The sequence below is a fragment of the Ceratina calcarata genome, unplaced genomic scaffold, assembly GCF_001652005.2.
Source record: "Ceratina calcarata isolate Rehan_Ccalc_2016 unplaced genomic scaffold, ASM165200v1 scaffold97.2, whole genome shotgun sequence".
Classification (NCBI taxonomy): Eukaryota; Metazoa; Arthropoda; class Insecta; order Hymenoptera; family Apidae; genus Ceratina; species Ceratina calcarata.
Genome location: NW_017181113.1, coordinates 1,084,375 through 1,107,493, shown reverse-complemented (window position 1 = coordinate 1,107,493; position 23,119 = coordinate 1,084,375). Strand labels below are relative to the sequence as shown.

At 45.8% G+C, this 23,119-nt stretch overlaps 1 protein-coding gene across 16 annotated transcripts in view; it reads left to right on the top strand.

The window, feature by feature from the left end:
• The first annotated feature begins 577 nt into the window (after nt 1-577).
• LOC108631876 (collagen alpha chain CG42342) overlaps nt 578-23,119 on the top strand; it is an 82,534-nt gene continuing 59,992 nt past the window's right edge. For 14 of the 16 annotated variants that reach the window (XM_026819230.1, XM_026819226.1, XM_026819224.1 and 11 more), the window contains exon 1: nt 578-2,147. In XM_026819230.1, coding sequence (XP_026675031.1) covers nt 1,781-2,147 — 367 coding nt within the window. In that variant the 5' untranslated portion in view covers nt 578-1,780. The remainder of the gene's footprint in view (nt 2,148-23,119) is intronic. The other 2 variants (XM_026819221.1, XM_026819220.1) reach the window with 2 other exon arrangements.

Here is a 23,119-nt window from a genome sequence, read left to right as displayed (position 1 = left end):
GGTATCAAAGTTTTGCTATCAAACGCATAAATTCAAATTTAGGAAATCACACGTATCATCGTCCACGGGCAATATGAACTGATTTGACAGCCAGCGAATTCTGTCCCGAATTATATACAGTACGCGAAGGGATTGATATTCTCGCGCTTCATTAACCGTCATCAATACCCGCGTTGGTTCTCGTCGCACCTCGTGCACGGTCGTCGGAGAGCAAAAGGGTTGAACGTTAAACAAGTTGAAGCAATTTCGCGTATGTGTCCCGGCGACGATGTGCAATCGGAACGGGTAACGCGAGGAGACGGGGGGGACGAAGGAAAGGAACGGAAAGGAAAGGAAGAGGCAAAACAAAAAGATAGTAGATCCAGCAGCGAAATCCATTCGAGTGGCGAAGGGTCGCATCGGAGGGGTAAATGGAAGGGCAAGGGAAGCAGGGTCGAATCAGTGCGAATGGAAGTGGACGTTAGGTCGAGCGATCGTCCTCCACGCGTCCGGCAGCCGGTGGATGAGTCGGAGCCTCGAAGACGGCCGAATCTCCACGAATATCTCCGAAGCGACGAACCCTCGGCCCTCGGCAAAGCGTCGCCCCACCACATCCAGTCGTACTGCGAATGCCACGCTGTGAGCTTCGTATTCGCGGTATTTTGGCACCTTTTTCCCACTCGCCCAATAAATCGAACCACCTCGACAGTGTTGTTACCCCGATTGAATACGCGTGATCCGCAGTTGGTCGCAGACGGAATCCGGCCGATTTCCAATAGGATCCGAGGTCGATTTTATAGTTTTTGACGACCGGTCGAGTACCGTCGCCGCTCCGTTCTATCCTGTCTTGCCAGCTAGCCCGCGGAGCGCAGCGTGTGTCGTAGGAAAAGAAAAGGCCCGGCCGTACGAAGGCGAGGTAGATAATATATATACATATATATTCGTGTGTTCGAATCCTCGATTTTCCCGAATCGCGTATTTAACGGGAGTGTTAGAAAGTGCGCAAGCCGAGCCAGCGGCAGAAACCGCGATGCGACAGCGCCGGGTGATGCTCGATTCGCAGCGGCAGCGGCAACAGGAAGTACAAGAGGTTCGGAGAGCAAGATAGACGGAAATAGAAGGTTCATAAAGGAGCAACACGGCGCGCGGCTAGACGGTACATGTACGTATGCATGGTGATCCGTTCGCGGCGTACCGAGCCCGGCAGAGAGACGCTGTCATTGCTGTTTACGAACATTTGAAACGGGCGCGCGGTTTTCCACCAGTACTCGAAACAGTTCGCCGATAGTTTCTAGTTGGTGACACCGGACTCGTTGTTTACCAACGTCAGTGGTGTGCGGTCAAACTGGGAACGTCGATTACCCGTTCAAGAGAGGGAGGGATAAAAGGAGAAAGAGCGCGTGTGCGTTCGCCGAAGGTACAGCACGGGCACGTAGGTAAACCGTGCGTGCGTGCGTATACGCGTACGCGGCAGGTATCGCGAGGAGGAGAGTTATAGGAGAACGCGTGGCTCGCAGAACGGTAAAGGAAGGAACGGGAGTATACGCGGTCGTAAGAAGGAGAGGTAAGCAATAGGAACGGGCAAGAGCGGGAGAGCGAGCGCGAGATGCATTCCAGATGGACGATGACGCCGCACAGTCTGTAAGGCTCGCGTGGTTACTCCATTATATCGCGTTTATCCGTGATTGTCGTGTCAGGACGTATATCGGCGACCGTGGTCGTCGGCTGGGTTATGACGCGCGCTTAACGCGCTGCGTGCACGAAATCGAAGCGAGCGCGTGTCGATCCTGTTGTGAGCAACATGGAGTCCGACACGGCGGCCGACTGGCCGTCGCCGGGAATGGGCTCCCTCGAGACATCGATGCCGAGGAAATTCCGGAAGGAACGCTGCCGGTGGGCAATAGTCAATTGGGCGATGTGCGCCCTCTGTATTAGCAGCCTCGCCGTGTCCGGTTTGCTGATGTACAGGGAACTGGGATTGGAATCGCGGATCGCCAGTTTGGAGGCCAGGTTGCAGCTACAAGAAATGCCGGACCATATCACGAGGTTCAAGAGGGAGGTTCAGCAACAGCTAGACACGCAGAGGATCTACATCGAACAGAATTATCTGCATTCGAACGGAATTCGGTTCAAGCGAGACGTCGCATCCGAGTGCAAATGTCCACCGGGTAAGTCCCTTGGGGATTAAAATTTCTTTTCCTCTAACGTTATCTTCAGCGGTCTAAATGTCAGACGGAGCAGTCGTAGCTTATAATAAGGAGAGATCGTTTTCCAAACGCATAAGTACGTTTTATTAATAGTAGTAATAATAACAAGTATAATAGTAATAGTAATATAGCGATACGTTTCGATAAATCATAGTCACGGTAGGAATACTTAGTGACCCTCCAGTGAGTGACTGAGCACCTAATAGGTGATTTCTAATTGGCCGCGAAAAAGTGCGCCTAAACCGGAAATAAGGAGAAAACGAATGTGCAAATTCTATTGTACGTCAGGATTCGATTATTATACAAAATTCGTGGAATAATAATTTATAAGAAAATTCTTATTCCACTGAAATATCGAGTTGAATACTTTCGATTTAGACGCAGTTTTATTGTATTCAGTCACACCCGACGGGTCACAAGGCGAATTGTTTATAATGAACATGAAAACAATTTAAACATTAATGAGAGAACTTGGTATTGCTCGCCTGCGAGGGCTTCTTGTTGTTACCGCTTTCCGACGCGAGAAAAACCAGGCGAAACTCGAATTCGTATAACTTTCGTACTGAGGCCTTGTTGAATTGTAATCACGTGGACGCGTGTATGTACCCTCTCGTGGTATGCGCATATACGTGCATGTTATCCGAGGGGATGGCACGCGTATAAAAAAGAAAGAGAGTCGGGTGCTTTGTCTTTGGATGGAGCACCTTCGGCCCTCGGACAAAGGATGTGCGATCTTGAGAATTTCGCTGTTGGAGAATACTCGAGAGGAGCGTCGTGTCTTCTTTCTTAAGATCATTCTTTGCACTCTATATGGAGAACGGAGCTGCTTCGAATGAACTTGCGGCGTCCAACGATTCGAACTTGGCGAATATTCACCGTAAAAAGAGTGCCGATTTATCGCGCACGCTACTTCGGCTACAAAATAGAAGTGCTTGATTCAGTTATATCCGTCGAAACGATGTATCTTCGTGTTCTCCTTTCGATTTTCGATTTTGTCCGGGTCATATCTCATGTTTTCGGGGCTATTCCATTAAACGGGACACGGAGAAAAATAGGGAGTCGAGCATAGAGTCGCTTTCAGCCGGAAACAACATTTTTTAGCTTTTCATGTGCCATTCGGAAATTCATGGTACTCTAGTCGGAACAAAACCCGTACTCAAAATACCTTTCGAGATACATCGTCGGTTTTAATCCACGAGTTCTGTTTCTAATGATTGAAACAAGATGATTTTCAATTTTAACGTTCGGCAAGATCATTCATCTTCTTCCTTGTAATGGTTTCGTTATTATATTTAAATGCATACTGTGTGTTGATAGAATCTGAACTCTGTTATTAGTCGAATCGCATGAAATTTTCATTATGCGTGATTGAACGTTAACTAAAATGTCATTGCGAGTTTCGAAACGTACGCAGCGCTGGCACTCCTCCGTTTTCGCGATTCGGCATTCTTTCTACGAAGAGATCGCGGAGCTGTGCGACAATGCGACTTACGTTCGACGATCTGGTTAATGGCTGTTATCAACGATCGCGTAATGTGCACTGCATCGGCGATGAATCCGTCTAATCGGTGGATGGACAAGCATAATCGATGGCATTTTAATTTCAAGAATGGTAACTCGTTCGGAGATGAAATTTACAAAATCCTATCGTAGATCAAAATCGTTAGCTGAAGTTATCACGCGTTTTGTAACGCGATTTATCTTTTATCGTTACTCACTTTATTTGACCCGTCAAAGAAAAGCGAGATATCTCGGAATGGTCCGCAACGCGTTCAATCGAAACTTCTGTTATTTTCAATTCCGTTACAAATTTCCTGTTTAAAAATGAACGAGATATTAAATTCTCTTGTTAAAGCGTAATGTGTAAAAGCGATTATACGGTTCCTTCGTCGTCGTAATAAACAAAAAATAATATTGCTCGCGTTGGTAAATATTTAAAAAGGGACGCTGCGACGCAAGCGTTTTAATAATATCTACCTACCTTGCGAGGTATCAAACGGTTGTTTTCCATCCAGTTCGATCCTCCTGCTCCTCCGTTTGAATATTCATGAGCAGACCGCGGATTTTTGTTTGCATTCATAGAAAAACTTGATCCGCTGAAAATATAAAGAACGTTTTGGGAGCGGTAAAAAAAATCTTGATTTACGTTTCATTATTTAAATTGGTATCACAGAGGTTTTGTATAAAAATCCGCGGTCTATTCATGAGCATCTTTCTTTTTCTGGTCGTCCTGCAACGCGGACACCGTGCCAAAAGGAGGAGACTGTTTCTCTATGGGAAAGGAGACAACGGTTGTTTTCCGGCGAATGAATTTGAAACGGGAGACGGGTGCGCGGACGAACAATTTACTTAGGACGACTCCCCGGGCCGTGACGGAGTTGCTGCGAAACTATCGAACTCGGAAAAGGAAGTTTACCATCGATAAATGTAACTTTAACACGGTAGTTACTGAGAATTACGGCACCCAGACTAATATTGCCTACGAAGTTATGAACATCGATTATGAATGGAAGTTCGCGTCGGAAATCGGCCTTATTTCTCAATAACGCTTTCAATTATCACGCCCAATTTGAATGCTGCTGAGACAGCCGCGAACTATCGTCAAAACTTCAGCTTCGGTGACTCTGGCGGTAGCGTAAGAACACAGATCCTTTCGTCTCATTCCTCGAGTATTAACTGCTGCTATCTAATTGCTTTCCATCATCCACATTCCCCAAACAAATATTGTACCACTGACCGATCTGTTCAAACAGACCGGACTCGAACGCCACGTTATATCGAGGACGTGAAAGTCAAACGCGGCGATCTGACTTTTGTTAATTAAAAACGCTTGTTCATAACCGGAAGGATTCTGGGCGGTTAATGCGAAAGGGGAGGACGGACAAAAGGTGCACGCCGCTTTTCCTGCCTCCTCGCTCAATCCGATCCCTATCTCGAATCACCTTTTTTCCCCCTCTTTTCTTTGTACCATCTTCTTTCTTATCGTCCCGTTCTCTACCGGTCGTCTCCGGTAGCAACAAAAGGGAGCCTACGCCGCCGTCGTCGTCGTCGTCGTCGACGTGGCTCCTGACTCGCGGCATCCCGAAATTGAGATGTGCGAGCTGACGCACGAGCATCATAAATCTTTTCCCTCCCTTGTACCGTGGCATATCTATTCCCTCCCTTGTACTCTCCCTTTCCCTATAACACATTCTGCCAGCCGGTAACTCCAGAGCTATGCGCCGTTACACTATAAACCTCGACTCTTCGCGAGCCGCTGACGAATAGTTTCCGATCCTTGCCCCGATTTCGTAGCTGTCAAGCCACAATAAAGAGGGTCGCGTCGATGATAAATATAACGATAAATAGATTACTATACGCGCACGGTGACAATTGATAAATCAGTGGTTGGATAGAAAGGGTTCGGAGGTCATTCCCTGTGACTCGCATCCATGATACGTAATTTAATAAACCCTCCAAAGCTAAAAGAGTCGTAATTTGTGCAAACAGGTCTCAATTTCTACTGACTGGCTCGTTTTTCGATGATTTTAAGGCAATATAAAATATTGAGACATTTACTTTACATTGTTTCTTTCCACTTTCTAAGTAAGAAAACGTGTTTTGTATTCCTACATGCAGAATATGGAATTATGGAAGGAAGCCCGTAGCATCGTTGGCTAACTAATGGGCAGACCGCTTTGATTTAACGAGAAGTGAATTACTATTTGTGTGGGGGTAGAGGCGCGGTGCGTTTCTCGCTTGCCGCGGGAAATTGATGGGTGCTGTAAAGTTTTTATCAAGGAAACGCCTTCGCTTGCGTACCTTCGAAAGCGGACAGATCTGCTGCCTCGCCTAATTCGGAGCCATTTGTTTGCTTCTTTGAACGAATCCTCGGAATTCGTAGGAATTTCTAATACTCCAACTCGAAGAATTATGGTTATCGAACGAGCCGGGGGAATTACGGGTTGCCGAGTGAAATAAAAATGAAAATTGTGAACGTTCGATCCTTTTTTTTTTTTTTCTCCCCCACGTCGATCGGTGTGACGATTCATCGTCGGCTTTTATCGGTTGCGTCGAATGGTAATGAGTTCGATGGCTCGTCCCAATGAATTCCGTGAAATAGTGGAAATCGCGAAGTTGCATTACAGGGAGGGCTTTATGGGGACATTGCTATAATGCGGGGAGAGATAGAATGGGGGGAGAGCCGCAACAAATTGAATGTTGCATTCGGAACTTTTCAGGAACGAGGTGCGATTTACGATTGGTGCACGTGCGTCAACGGTGCAGCCGCTTAGAACTTTACGCTGAAGAATCTTTCCTCTTATCGACGAAACTTATAGCCAACTATACGTGTACAGAAGAGCGGCTGCCTTTGTTTCTCACTTTGCAAATCCTTTTCTCATCGATAGGTCAACCATTTCCTTGTCGTCCTACATCTAAACTTATGCGCAAAGAAAAATTGAACAGTTCGCAGCGTGAACTTTGTTAATCCTGTTTTTCGAAGGGGGGGAGAACACAAACACACCTGCATCTTAATTTCCGTTCAGCTATCGATTTTTGTTAAGGTCGTACGTGTCAAAAGTTCAAGAATTTCCTATTAAAAGCTGTGTAACATTTGAAGCGACGAACTTTTAGAGAAAACGATATTCTCAGACAAGTAAGGCTCATAGAATTGTTCAACGTGTTGTTTTAAGTCACGTAGAAATTTTCTAATAAATGTTTGATAGGATTATCTGACTTGCATCTATTTACGTTGTCTACAATTATTATCTGTCTTCAATCTGGATAAAACTAATATTACGTCAATTTTGTATTTTTTAAAAACATCAATCAACAATTATAAATAAGTAAGAAATTGTTGCATAAATGTTTTTCATAAATGAGATTAAAATTTTAATTACCATTCAATAAAACAGTTCAATATTTAATAACTCTTTCAATGGCATCGTTTTTTTACATTTTTCCAATTATTTACAAATTTAATATTTAATAACTGAAAGTTGCAATGCTTTGTCACTGTTTTTATTCAACCTTAAGTTACATCAGCCACCTGTATTTTAATCCATGTACAATTAATCAACAAATGTTGCAATTCCTCAGCCGTCGGAATGCATACGTACAGAGGAATGGAACAATAGATTCTATTACCCGTTCGTATCGACAAGTTCGGTTGATCAATGGGGCCACGGTTAACTCGGATGTTATTCGAGACGACTTGCTCCGTCGCCGAGGTGTTCCCAGGGTTAAGTAGACCAGAAGCTTTGTAGCCACTCGTGCCGGTGCACCGGGTTAGTTTGAGGTTGACCGCCGTGCAATGTAACATATATTTACTGTGTTTGCGTTCGCACCCTCTCAGAGAGATTTACACGAACTCACGCCCCCATCAAGCTGTAAAAGTAGATCGAAGAAGAGAACCGAGGAGCGCGGGACAAAAGAGGAGCGCCTTTAATAAAAATAAACGGGGCGAACGCAGGAAGACAAACGATCGGAAGAGAGTATAAAGATCAATAAAGAAAGCAAATATAAAAAAGGGTGGTGGATGGCGGGCGGGGGACGAAAGGGTGTACAAAGAGAAGCGAGTAAACTGGAAGAAGTGGAATTCAAATGAAAGGGTTTCGAAAGATGAAATAGGAAACGGGCGAGAGAGAAAGAGAGTGGAAAGGAAGAAAAACGTGTATGTAAGAGGGAGAGGCGGCGAGGCTGTCGAAGCGCGCGGGTAGCGGTGGAAATGCCTGGCTCGGAAGTGGTTGAATTTGCATGAATCGCGAGCGGTCGTTACGTTTCAATGCTTACCCGGCGGCCTTCCGCTCGCTTAAATGTCGTTTAATTAGTCGAAACGGCTTATTCGTGTGCACTTACGACGGCCGATCCACGGTGCTTTCTTCCCTTGTTAGATACACGATTCGCGAACGAAAGTAGTCCGCCTCGATCGTTGGGTAGGATAATGCGGTTAGATAGCGCGGAATGAAAATTCACGACCCCGGAGGATTAAAAAAGAATAACCGTTCTGGGTACACACGATGTTAAGTTATATTCGAATCGTGCTCGTGATTAAAAGTTTCACCGTCGCGGATACAAAACGTCCAAAGGTACAAACACTGTTTTGACGCCGCATTAAAGTTCTACGGAATGAAAACAGGCGAACGACGACGGCGCAGCCAAGAATCTAATTTAAATCGTAACTCGTAACGCGAAATGTGCCGTACATCTTCCTCCCGAGACCGTTAATAAACGTCATAAAGCGAAAAGTACTTTATCGTCGTAGAATGCTCATAAAGCAGGCGTATTTCATCGCGGCAATCGAGAGTACTACTCCGTTTTAAATTACATTTAATGCTCGCAATTTCTTCCTACGTGCACGCGGAGCTCGCGATTAATTACGTTCGGCGTACGGTATATTAAAACGCGACGCGAACGTTGCAAGCACCGGTTGACAAAGATGGTGTGTGCCCGTTTTTGATCAATCGACAGAATCGGTATGCATGTTAATGAAGGTGTGATAGGATCCCGTGTGGCTTCGTCGTTTTTTTTTTTTTTTTCCTTGTCCGCGCGGAATATCGATGGATCCGCGGCGGGAGGAGAGCCGATGTATCGAACGATACGTTCGATCGCAGTTATCGGGCCAGGCACCGTCGCCTCGCGTCGCATAATTAGAGATGAATCGTTCGCGAAAATCGAGCGCGACCGAACGATGAGGCGAGGGCGAAGGAACGAGAGAGCTGCGGACCTATTTCCCGTCTGATTGGATTCGAATGCATCGGGACTTGTGCGCCGGGGGTGCGGCGCTGTGCGGAAGTACGTACATCGCGCCGAGCAATGTACCGGGCGCGTGTATCCCGTGTACCGAAATTGTCGAATGAATCACGTTCCGGCGGACAAGTACCCGCGATTCCCCGATAACGAATTTGAGACCAGTGCAAACTAATCCAAATCCAAGATCAACGCCGGGCTCCGTTCGAGGACGGCTCCGCCCCGTTCGATCGCCCTCGCCGCTTAATCGAACGGGTAATGGGACGCGCCGCGCTCTTGATTATTTTTCAATCCAGATTTTTAACTTCTCCAATTCTCGCGCCCTCCTCGCTCGCCTCTTTTATCCTTTTAATGCCCTCATTTACTGGTTGGTACAGCGTAACGAAATTAAACCTCGTTCTAGTACAGTGTTTATTACCGTTCGAGCTAATTAACTAGTATTGGTTGAAAAACGTATTTCGTTTTTATGTACGTTCCCGTGATTTTCTTCTATATTTGCTCGGTAATTAATGTCGCAGCACTGACTTTTAATGACACACGCCACACATGTTACCCAACAATGCTCGATATTACGAATATTACATTCCGTATTAAGTTTAATTAAAACTGTGAATACGCGGCTAATGCCACGCTCCGCAAATACCTGCCGGTAATTACAATCACAATTCCAACATGCGAAAGTGGCCGCACGGACGGGACGTTAATATGCGTCATTTTCACGAATCGTAAATAGATATTAGATTTAAACATATAATATTGCCGAGCTCGTCCCAGTTAGGACGCTCGGAAAAACCGATTCGATGGTTAATATCAGCGTTTCGTTTCACGGGTACGCGAATTACACGTGCGGCAAGAATAATTTTTCTTCCGTGTACGTCTAGCCTCCGCGGGTCGAAAGTCTCTTCACCGTACGCTCAGCGTTCCGTAAAAACGTACGTAAGCAGCTTCTTCTTCGGGGGCAACAAAGATTCGTTGATTCCGCGTTTCGACGCAAACTTCCGTGAATTTCATGATTGCACGATCTCGCATCGGGGAAGAATATCAAGTAATCAGGGACCACACGAATATACTACAATATTTATTTATTTATAATTAATATTTGTGTTTATAAAACCGAGATTTATATGCCGTGTCACATCAAAACGAAAATTATTAGTATTATTAGTATTTATTAAAATCAGAAAAATTTACAAAGTTAATTCTATAAAGGTCTCATATATCATATTCTATAAATATCTGTACACAGGTCTGGTATAACATTTCTTATAAATAAAATACATTAAATACATAAATGATTTATACAGAAGAGTGGTTGACAGTAAATATATTTTATTTTATTTGAGTTTTATGACATGGACTAGACCGTGGGGCAATATTCTAGAGTTGGTCTAACGAGAAAGCACTAAAGTATTTTCAGAGTATTGGAATTATGAAAATATTCAGAGATTCTATAAACGAGATCCAGACATTTATAAGAAAAAGAAGAAGTAATGAAATAGAAACGATCGTTGAGACTAAAGCCAGTTGGAAATAAGTCTTCAAGGTACTGAATATTACACACAGTTCCCGAAGGAATGCTAAATAGTTAAAAAAAAAGGTGAACGACCTTATTAATCTACGTGTCTACATTTACGATATGACGGAATATACAACAGTATCGTCGAAAGGAAACAAAATATTTCCTCCTGACCGCATTTCCGAAGAGTTTGGCATCTACGTGCAAATATCTATCCCGTGCTCTCTGCCATGTGTTGTCTGCCCGCCGATCCTCAAGGCATAACAGTTTCTCGTCGACAGATAGCGACGATGCACAGCAATGGGAACTCGTGACGGCGCTGCCGCGTACCTACATACTGACAAGCTCTGACGTGTAATGGACCGTTCAAATCCGTCCACGTCGTCGATCTTCAATAACGAGAGATCGTTTCTATGGTTACACGAGATCAATTGTTATCCGACTTGACTGTTACTCGCCAGCCGTGAAGTCCTGTTACCGCCGCCGCGCTATCGAGGAGTATGTCGAACCCGTGCATACCCGAGTCCCCGCGTTCCCAAGTTAATATTTTTGTCCGCGGAAATCGATCTCCGATACGTCCAATTTTCGAGGACCGATATCGAATCTGAGAATATCAGAAGGTATCACTGTTGTTATCTATTCACGAAGGATTTTTCACGGCGTCCGATCACCGTACGTACTAAACCACGGGTCGGTCATTCGATCCGTTGGACCGTTCGCATACTCACGTATACCCCGGGTCGCCGAGGCTAATAAATTTGCCTCGCGTTCACGCGTTCCCGACGAAAAGCTACAAGGGTAAAAGCTCCGTACGGCGACGGACGTAACGAACGGCGAAGCTTTATAATCAGACGGAGCAACGTATGCAAACCGTGTCGCCTCCTCTTGAGAGTGTCTTCCGTGAAGTGTAAGCATCCGATACACAGCCGAGCGAAACTTATTTCACGACGTTTCTCCTTCGATCGCTCGCCAACTCATCCGGCTGCGGTCATTGTTCGCGGAACTCGCTCCTACCGCGCGGTCGTTGAGTAAAACGCTTTCGAACGGCGGAACCCGAGAGATGTTCGCCATGCCGGAATGTCGGAATCGTGGCTGCGCGTGTGTACGCGCACGCACTATGCAGATGTACGAGATTGGGTGCGTAGGTAGCTCAATGAAAACTTGTTTGACAGTTCCTCTTCAGGATTAACGAATGGAATAAAGCCGCGCTCCCTATCCGCAGATTCTCTGCGTGCCTTTCGTGATTTACCGGCACAGAGCCGAACAAGTTACTGCGAAACGATCTCAGAGGAGTTCTACCCACGGCAGGTAATAATTAAGAGTAGGCAGGATCTAATTTGGTGTCCGCTTCCGACTACATACCAATCGGGCCGAGGTAATAAAAGAACGGTCGGTCGATAGCAAAGGTTTTCGAAATATTAGGTCGAAACGCGCTCCTCTCCCCAGCGCGTGCTCCCTGTCAAAGGAACAACATTGTCCGATATACGGAGGTTCGATGAAACGATGAAATATTGGAAAATATATGAGAGCTCGGTGAACATTACCGAGCTGTGAAATGCACATTTGCGAGATTTATACGTCGATCCCGTCGCCGGCAATGATTTATACCCGGCCGAAGAATTTAATGTATCGTAAACAATAGGGGAACGCGTCGATCCATTATCGCGGTATATTTATTATTCGTACAAGTTGGCCGACGATTCGTCAATCTGCAGTGAAAAACAGTGGCCCGTGATAGATCCGGTGCGGAAAATGCGTTTTCACGTCACACTCCGTGCGCCGCCGCCACCGCTGCCGCCGCCGCCGCCGCGCGTCGGCGGTCGTCGGGAGATGAGCTTAACGTGATTAATTGCGCCGAAACTGGTATTCTCGGCCGCTCGATAGTCGAACGGGACAAAACTATCCTTCGAACTAGTACTACTGCGGAGGTAATTCAGTTTCGGGAACGTTGGGTAGCTACGAGAGGAGCACTGGACGGTCTCCGAGATTCGAGTGCCGCGCGGTTTCAGTTTTCTCTCGTCCTCGACGGCTGTCGGCCAATTTGCGTTCCGCACAGCTCGTCTCGCTATAAATCGCTTGCTACAAAATGATCCGCACGCTTGTGCGTACACAGGCGAGGATTTTTTTGGTTTTTGCCTCGACGCATCGTGCCGGACAATCGGATTTCTTTGTTGGGTCCGCCGAGATAAATCAATAGACGTTTTTTACAAACGGACCGCACATCGCTCGGCACGCCCGCCGCAGTCTCTCCCTATAGGAAATTACGAATACGCTCGTAAAACGAGACCCCGAAAAATTGCCATAAATCGTCACCGAAAAACGTGATTTTAATGTTTGCCCTCGTGGTAAGGGTCGTTGACAAATCGCATCGATTGCTGTGTTGTTCTTTTTTAACTACACGTTGTTCAATTATTGGCAAACCAATGACTTCATGTTTCCTGTCGAAATTTAAAAGATGATTTTTCATAGTCGGAGCTTTCGTTTTAAATCTATACTCTGGAATTTCGTTTCGGAATTCTGACTCATAAAAAAATGTTACGAAGCGACTAAAAATATCTGTCGGCTAGGTTTTTCAAATGAAACACGTGTAACCAATTATGTCAGTGGCGGGTTCGAGAATGATTCCGGCTGGATTAGTCATTAGTTTTTTCATCGTTCCGGCCGGTGGTAAAAGATATATCGGCGATATACGCTAGGCGGTTGGAAGAAAAATGTAAAACGGTAAAAAAAGTGACGGGGAAAGTTGTGTAAACTGTAATGCGGGGCGATTCGTTCCATCCATTAGAACTCCGGGCTCCCGGCTTCGTCCTCGAATCGATGAGGCTGTGACCGGGCGCGCTTAAAAAGCTCGCCTCGTCGCGCTACTTGTTTCCATTCCACGCGAATGAAGACAAAGGGGCTTCCTGGCTGCCAAGGTGTATCCCCTCATCATCGTCGTCTCACGGATTTGACACGATCGGTTGAGATCGATGTGGCACGGAAGTAAATTGCGAATAAAGGGCGAGATGTAACGACGTGTGAATCGGTCGAGGTTAAAAGGCGCCCGAACGCTCTTTTCCAACTGCCTACTGATTCGCGTCCACACGTACGTGCGAGCCTCATTTTCCACGTACTCGCATTCGCCGTCGACCTTTGTACGCCTCCATTTGCGTTTAAAGCGGCGTCCAATTACCGCGAATCTTTAAAAGGGAACTGGGTCCGCGTGCACCGCGAGCTCACCCTTTCCCCGAAGGTACCTGCGATATCACATCGCGGGAAAATTGTTTTTAATTTCCATTCGCGGACGACTTTCCCGTAATCGAATATCCTAAAACGGGCTGGCCGTTAATCGGGAAGCGCCACGCGAATATCAATCACGAATGCAAATATTTTCGGTGCGATATTAAAACGATGATTACATATTTTTTCGATAGCGTTTATTCATGCGATAATCTGCGAGTACGATAAATTTCTAATAAGTCCGACGGAGCCGATCGATTCGCCGTTCGTAGTAATAATCTCCGTAGAATAGAACGAGAAACTCACTCGTTCAGATTGACAATGGCAACACAAAAGTTCGCCACGCGAATTACGTTTCCTCGGGTTTCCTGTATTGTATGGACGAATCGAGAAACGTTAGCTGAGGAGAAATGAAAATAGGAGAAAATGAATTCTCTAAACGATCCGGGTGGACGACGGCGGAGCGAAGCGGGGGGAGTTAACGGGAAGAAAAATTGAAAGGGAGGAGAAATATAGAAAAGGTGGAGTGCCACGTGTACCAAGCATCGATCCCTCGCGACACCGGTACACGCCCCGTTACTCCGCTCGTCTTTAACGAGCTCTCATTATCGCTAGATTATCGTACAAGAGGATTTGACGTCGTAATGGGCAGCAATGAATCCATTGACAATGTCGACGAACTAATGACGCTCGTCATTCACCGGCAATCGTCGTCGTCGACATTGAGACGGTGCCGTACCGCCTTATCGCCCGCCTGGTATCTGCTGGTCACTCGGATCCAGTTTTTCTCCCTCACCTTTTTCAACGCTCCTCTCGCCCTTTCCAACCGGATTAGCCTCGTTCCAATACGATTCCGTTTTACTCTTTGTTTCGCATGCTTAATTCCTTTTATATCCCCTTTATACTCACCTTCTCGCGTTTCTCTCCTCGTGTTCACACGCTCCTTACTTTCATTACACTTCAGTGTAGCTCCCTCTTTATTCCCTTGTTCCTTCTACCGTTTTAAAAAAGGATTCCACCAATTTAGTTCTCGTTCCATTTCCCCGTTCGATTTAGCTTGACCCTATTCGAAAGCTGAAGATAAAACAAAAATTCGGGGTTCGAGGATAATTTGATTTCGCGATTACGTATACTCGTTTATTTTATCAAAACTCGGCGAGGCTACCGGAGCGGCGATCTCGACATAGATTCCACTCCGCTGTTGCGCCGTGATTCGTGCTTCACCGTCAATGCTCAACTTCTCCCTATCTCGTTACCGAGTGCATGTGCATGCACATGAATTGCTGCATGCGTCGTGTTTATAAGATAACTGCTATCAGATTCTCCGCCGCGGCTATCGACGTGTCACGATCGAACGGCGTCAGGAACATGGAAATATTCAATTAAAACGCGCTTCCCTAGTCGTTGTTCGTTGCCTGATATTAAACATGATAGGCATCGCGTCAAGGCGATTCGTTTCTTTCTGAATTCGTGATTAACGACGACATATAAATTAAATTTTCCTCATAAAACTTCGAGTGTCTTTTTGGATTTCGATTAAACTCGACCAGTCAATCGGTTTCAGTGGGAGAAACAAGCTGACAATTATATTATGTATCCAGGAAGATTGTTGAAGTGGACGTATTGCGTGGTCGATGAACGTTCATCAATTTTATAAACGAGCAAGATGAGAGCACTTATCTTTTTGTATTCGACAAAGCCCCGTGTTGTAGGTAGTATTTAATTGTAGAATTCCGGCCGTCGGTCCGTACGACTCGTTTGCCTTTGTAATCCGTTCGCCGCGGATCGAGTATTGTATCGATGTTAAATGAGAAGAAAAATTCATTAGTGTTTACGTCACGCTCGCGTAGGGTGGATTCTCGAGAGGTTTGTTTCAACTGCGACTGAATAACGAGTGTCGCAACTTGACTCCACCCCGATCCACCCTGTCGCCGGTGCGGCGCGGCGGCGTTTCCATCGTGAAACACCCGGGGTTCACCCGCCGCGATGTAATGTATGGAACGTCAGGTCCCGTCGTTACGTCGCGAGAGGTCATTAGCAAAGTTAAGTGAGGAAAAGTTCGCGACGTCTTCGCGGTGTACACGCGGTCCTATCGTGTAACCGAGAGTTACCCGCGGCTGGGGCAATCGCGTTTCGAAGGAACCATGAAGAACGAACTCGGCGACGTAATCGGAGAACGGGATCTAAACTCTTCTATCAGGCGCGTGGAACGATTAAGTGGAACAAGCATTCGCCAGCCGAGCTAATTAGCGGACCGTGGATCTGCATGTATTTTCGGGAAATTTAAATGTACAACAAAGCAGACGACCTGCGTAATATGCAAAAATATACAGACTGTAAGGAAACGAATTTATTTAAATTGCTTTCCCCTCCCGTTCCACGATGAAACTTTATTCAGGGGACTCGAAATCGTATGTCTGCAACGATCGTGTGTTAAATTTTTACTAAAGCATCGCGTCTTGCGTTTAAATTCGAGGTGTACGACGCGAAGAATTCCGGGGCGAATTTTAATTTGTTAAATTCACTCGCTGAAATTGACCGTTGTTTACGGTACACTTTCCTCCTCGTGTGTAAAGTTGGTAACTACGCGTTCGTCACGGCGCGGACGGCGGCACCGGGCTATAGCGAGTTTTAATCTCGCACTTTCCACTCGACGCGTACAGCATTTCCATGCTGTAGACGGATTTAATTTAAGTGAATTCCGTGAGAATCACGAAGGTCGACGTAACAGCGCGGTATATTGCCATTCCTGAGCGGCAGATCAGACGTCTGGCGGACGAACGAACAAACGATCAAACGAATGAAACGTATTTTTTTTTCTTCTCTCGTCGCTCTACCCTCGCCTTTGCCCATGGTTTTACCAACAACGCTCCGTTTTCTCGCTCGCGTAGCGCATCGTCTGAACGCGTTACGACGAAAATAAATGTGTCGCAAGATGGGAAAGACGCAATATGCGGAGGAAGGAAGGAAGGAAGGAAGAAATGAAAAGGGGCGGCTGAAAGGTGGAAAAGAAGGAATGGTACCAATACTTACGTGCCACCGGCGGATTCTCGTCGCGCCACCCCCCTCGCGCCGAAGATGCGAAACCACCCACCGTTTCCACTTTCCGCATATACGTATGGTCCCCGCGGTGTATACGAGCTTCTGCATCCGTCTGATCGTCACAGATGCTCGCTATTTGTTCCCCTTCACCGAACGAATTGTGGCGTGTATAAATAAACAAATCGTTCTCCGTTCGGCGCCACCCGCACCTGAAATCGAATTACTACTTTTTTACCGCTTTTTCCAATGCTCGCGTATCGCGGACGCAATAAAATAGTGATGGAAACAAAATTTTACTACTACACGGTTCTTAAGGATATATTGGCAATACAGTCAATCCCAAATGTTTATGCACTTTAGAAACGCATTTTTTAAAAAGAAATCAGACGTCGGAAGAACATTGCTAATAATAAACAACAACAAAAATTTTTCATCAGCGTCAATACTTAATTGGATATTTCCTTCTATACTTTTTAGCACGTAGCTATTTATTATTAGCATTATTCTTCCGACGTCTGATTTCTTTTTAATTATAGGAAATGCGTTTTTCTAAGGTACATAAACTTTTCGGATTGACTGTATAGCCAATACATCCTTAAATGAGTTACGAAAAGGTAAGACCTCGCGTTCATTTTTACTGCGAGCAGCGACAACAGCGTCTCCTCGCTTTTATCGCTTGGATACTTATCTGGTAGTTCCAATCAAAGTCGAGTAACTGTACACTTTATCAAAAAGTTTCAAACGTTCCAGTGTATACGACCTTCCTGCAACTTCTATGTTTCTGCAATTTTTAACAAGTAATTAAAGCCAAACTTTTTTCCCCTCTCCAGTTTCACTCTTTTAACTAGATAGAGTACGACGTAATGACGTTTAGTTGTACTCCGAGTAGACCCGATTTTCTGCGAGTCTTTCCTATTGAATCTATAGAAAAGCAATTTTCTTGGGCGTCTCGTTCGCTTCTCGTGAACCAGTTCCTCGATTCTCTCTGATTATCTTCAGCTCGTACGAGGTAATCAAGATTCACCCCCAATTAGACGTTTCCTTCGCGGAATCTCAAACTCGCTATTTGCAGGATTGCTAACTCGTCGTTGAGTTCTCGGGTTATCCCGTAGAAGGCGAAAGGGGAAAACGCAAAGAGAGAGAGAGAGAGAGAGAGAGAGAGAGAGAGAGAGAGAGAGAGGGAGAAGGGGATAGCGAGTTTAGACTCCCGTAGGCCGTAGCCATTTGGTAGACCCGCGTGGGTGTGCGTGCACGAATATATCGACGAGCGAGATAAGGTCGCCGAAGATCATTCGCAAGCTAAGCTCCCAGGCTTTAAGCCCGGCTCCCTACCAGGATGGGTTATATTGCCGACACTTTATTTTGGAACCTCCTCCTCGACACTATCGTGCCGAGATCCAGGTTGACTATCGATCGGCCACGGAACTCCAAGTTTCTTCCATATTCGCCTTTGCTTTCCCCTTTTGTTCGCACCTCGTCTCGCCTCGTCGTGATACAGTCGTCCCCGGACAGTGTAAATACGTGGTCCTACTCTTTTTTCTCCTAATTACCATGACGAAATTGCTTTACTTATAAACAGTGAACAAACTCACGCGCAGTGTTCATAATATTCAATTGTAAAATCGAACTGTTTTTACATTTTTTTATAAAAAATAGAGGACACGTTTGTTCGGTAAAGTTTGGCAATTATTATTATTTAAGCTGGCGCGAAATTGAATTACCAATGCCAACAGTAAATTCTACTAAAATATGAAAAATGTAATTACAGTTTATTAAAATAAATGTCAGTAGGTCCATTGTTAAAAATCTGCAAGTGAAGGAGTGAAGAATAGATTCTGAATGTGTGATAAGATTCCACGCTGGTGTTCGTTAAACGAGCACCGGTAATACCTATTTCTCTTTTCTCGTGAAATCAAGTAAACGGATTAACCGTAACAGCTTGGAGAAAATTGAATTTGATATGATGATTAAACCTGGCGAAGATGCAATCCCGCTTTCAGAATACGTCTTATTGCTTTTAATCAAGGACTTTTTTCATTCTAAATTATAAGGATGAATCAAATGAATTCAGAGTCATTTGAAGAGAATCTGAAGATCTTCGCTTTCCTTTTGTACCTCTTACTTTTTAATGCATAATGAAATAATGCCACGCTAATATCATTTTAAGAGGCGCCGTAGTTGATGTGATTTTACGAAGATTTATTACGCCTCGTTAGAGCGAGCCACTCCGCGATTGAAACAGATATAAAACCGATAAATCTATAAAACGCGATTATCGGATATAAAATATTTTCATAAATGGAAGATGAAAGGGCGACTTGTACCGTGTATCAAGTTACCTCGTATCAGGTATTTCACGATCAATTACTATCAGTCATCTATAGGGAACACTTTCCAGAGGACGGAATCACGTTGAAAGATGGCTTTCTTATTCGAGTACATCCAAGTGGAATTTGTCCGGGACAAACGACGTATAACCTTAAAAGGGTCAGTCGATCGGTAGTGGCAGGACATACAAAGGATAAATTGACTTCGCATTCCATTGAAACTTGGCTTCTATTTGAAGACCGTGGACTCGATATGGCGTGCACCTTCTCGCAGTTGATACAGTGCCTATGTACATACATAGATATACCATACATACATATACATATATATATCTATCTATCTGAGGATGCACTTTGTCCGGTAGCTACGAAGAACTCCATTTCGACGTTAAACTTGAGTGAAACTCTCTCTCGGGGTAGCGTCTGCCGGGGTCAAAGATGTTCGAGCGCTCAAAGCACCGATTTTCGGCTATTACGATGTTGCCTAGATGAAGTCCCGCGCTCCCGGAGTTGGCTACCGTTTTACAGTCGGCGGCATCGTCCGTACATTTACAGCCTCGCCAAGTACATACACGTCGGTGCACGCGCGCATAGACGTACATAAGCGATCGTCCGTCCAGCCGGCAGTTCGCCGAGGCGTTGCGACGCGAATGAGTACAGCAGTATGTGATCGTATGTACGTACGTGCCCGACGACGTTAAACTTGACCAAATTCAGTTTGTCGAACGATGTCGTCGGCGACGAGACGCGCTAGGCGTCGTCGTCGTCGCCCGGCTGGCGTCTTCACGCGGCGCGACGCGCACAGCCGGCGGACTCGTTGTGAATTGGAGTTCAATTGGGGATTGACCCCTCCGGCACAAGACTTCTATAATTACATTTCGCATTCCTCGACGTTACGAGCACACCAAACGAGCGCGACATGCTCTCGGCCGTCGCCCGAGAGACCGGTTTCTTCTCTCTCTCTTACAACGTCGGCTCGTCTCCGCTCCGGTTCGTTGATGGAAGACACGAAAAACTAGGCGTTCAAATCTCCTAGGCCGCAGCCGGTGTGCCTGAGCTCGCCGAGGATCAATGAGCGACCCTTCTGCGCTCCGTGCAACAGTTCTACGGTATTTTTATACAAAATCAGATAGATATACTGTTATTGCGTGTCAATTTATGAGTACTGCGGCTCTGGCAATTGGCGAATCGGAACGTTCGTGCATGTAAATTTTGACATCTGATCGGCTCTGGGAAAATTTACTCCATCATAAACGTGCGATGTATTATATACTAACTTGCCGCTGCTCGTAAACTATTTATTTTTACGACGATTAAAACTGCTACCGCGCCGTTAAATAAAAAATCGAGGGGAATAGCGATAAACTAAATTGTAGCGCGGCCAAATAATTCAATCGTTAGAGGCCGTGTAGGCGCTCTTAACTTTCTCTCACGATTGGGTGCGGTTTCCTCCAGACGGCCAGCGATTTAAGAAAAAAAAAAAATTGCACGCGGATGCACGTCCATTTTTAGGCCGCTAATCATTCGACGTTAAAGGTCCTTTGAGGGCGATAAAAAAAAATACCCGGTGGTTCATTTATTAGCTCGTACTCGCCGACTTTATATTCATGAGGGTTATAAATGGTGAACTCAAATCATCCTTAACAAAAGTTAAGGCTGTACGCAGGAGGAATGAAACAGGTTGGGATGGGACTATCAAGGAAATTTATATCGACGTTAAACACGATTTTTCATGCACGCTGCTAACTCATTTTCACTTCTAATCCCGTCTCTAATATCAGTGTTTCACGTTTTAAACGCGGGGCTTAATCGCGAGCCGTGTGCGAGCCTTCAACCCGTCCTTAATCGCGAGCATCTTCGTTGTAAAAGAACGAATTTAAATTAATGAAGAACACAGATTCAATTTAGATTTCGATATTAATTAAAAGTTGCACGAAGGTTATCGTAAAAAGGAGCGAGTCAGCGAGGAAAGTTACTGCTACTTCGTAGCAGCTCGTTGGCGATAATAAATTCGTACCTATGAACCGAAGAGAGGAGCGAGGTTAATGGTCAGTTTAGGGCGGGCCACTTTCACGAGTGTTCCGTTCAGGTCATTGTGCTACGGTCGCTATACTTTCGATGAGAGGACTCAATGTCCGAAGGGGGAGTCGCGGTCAGAGTGCTTTGAAGCGTTTTAAGAACGCGTCATCCGAATTATATACGTCGTTTCGAAATAGCTCGGCACGTTCATTATACACGAGTATCGAGTTTCCATACGGTAGACCGCAGCGCGGGTAACAGGACGACCCCGGAGGAGAAGGGTGCGCCCCGTGTACAACATCGGCGCCTAATTTTGAGGCTCGGTCTGGTCAGGGACCCCGCCCGTGTCATCTTGAAACGGGTAGGTACGCGTCGTCCGTATCTAACGAGCCAAGATGGCAGCCTTCGCGTTCTTCCTGGCCTCTCGTCGGTTTTACTCGTGTACGAGGCAAACTACTCGACAAACACAGCCTCGTGAATGGAAAGGAACGGAGGACGGAGAGAGAAAAGCGGCGAGGGAGAGGACGGGAGGGAGAGAGAGAGAGAGAGAGAGAGAGAGAGAGAGGGACACCTTCGTACCTGCCACCGAGCCACCAAAGGCGGCGAAAATTTTTATCCTCCGCGCGATATTACCCAGCCCGAGCTTTCCTGTTTGTGCACGAGAGACTAAAAACGGGGATGAAAAATGAGGCGATCTTAATATATTTACGATGAGAAGTATGAAAAATATTTTGACGCCGTTTTTAAAGCGAAAAATAGCCGCGCAACGCGGGTTATGTCGCTTATAATGCAATTTAAATGTGTTATCCTAGTTTAACGCAATTTTATTAAACGTACTCGATGGTTACTGGCCTCTAATGTCAGTAATTTCACCGGCGAAACGCATAATGCATACGCCGCTCGAAGAACCGTGAACTGAGGAACAACGGTTTGGCTTCGACTCAATGTATACAAAAACCGGCGAACGAGCCAAACGAGAGATACCATACGATTTACGGTAATCGTTAACTAGTTTTAATTTACGGTTACCCCTCGCCGATGATTCACGCAGCAATATCTGTAACATTAACGAATATTTACTACGTCGTCGTTTGAGATTTAACAGAACAATGCGCGCATACTTGCGAGCCTCTCAAAGCGGAACGGAACTCGTTAGAATCTCGCCGGATATCCACTTTGGTGCGTAGGTCGAACGACGAGATTGAAATTGTTTAATGAAACTTCAATGAGAGGGATAAGAATTATTTTCGTTGATAAACCGGATTAAACTTGCCGAGGTATTGTAATGGAAAATGGAGAGTAGAGAAATTTCCTTTTTCGCGTAGGTATTTTTACTGATGCGAATCGGTGAAACAGCGGAATCCGGAAGATTGTGCAGGCGCACCGTTGAACGGTAATTAACGAAACAAAGCAGTGTCGGCAGTGGATCGACTTTGCGGAGGAATTCAGATTCTCGAATCTTTTCCCAGTTAAGCTGAGTGTAATCGAAGCGAGGGTGAATTCCACGAATGTTTCCCAGAGACGCGACCCGATTCAGCTTGAGCCGGGGACGGCGAGCCGCGCCGCGCCGTGCCGGGATAGGGTAGGAAGCTTGCGGCATTTTATCGGGGATTCGATAAGGGTTTTCTGCCGTGAGGAAGGAAGGAAGGCATCGTGTCCTTTCTGGCTGCGTCTCGTGGAAATCGGATTCTTATCGTTCGGAAAAGAAGCGAATCCGTGCCAGACGAACTGAACTCCGTGCCTCCCGCGTCTCATCGACGAGTGCCAAGCGCCGGGGTGATAAGATCTTCGGCTAAGTGATTTTTCGCCTCGACGAGACTACCGGTGAGCCGTGCCACGCCGCGGACGGAATTCATTTCGATCCCGAGATATAGGTATGCCGGCGTCGTTCCGATCGCTCCTCTTCCGTCAGACCCTCCCCCTGTTTGTCCCGTTTAAGCTGCTCTCTGCTTTATGAACACTATGAAACAGTCCGGTCGAAACGAGACTCTATAACTGCGACGACTGCCATGGCAATTTTAATGAGACGTTGAAAACAAGCAAATAGATTGAATAGCTAGGAGCGGAGCGAGGCAATTTCG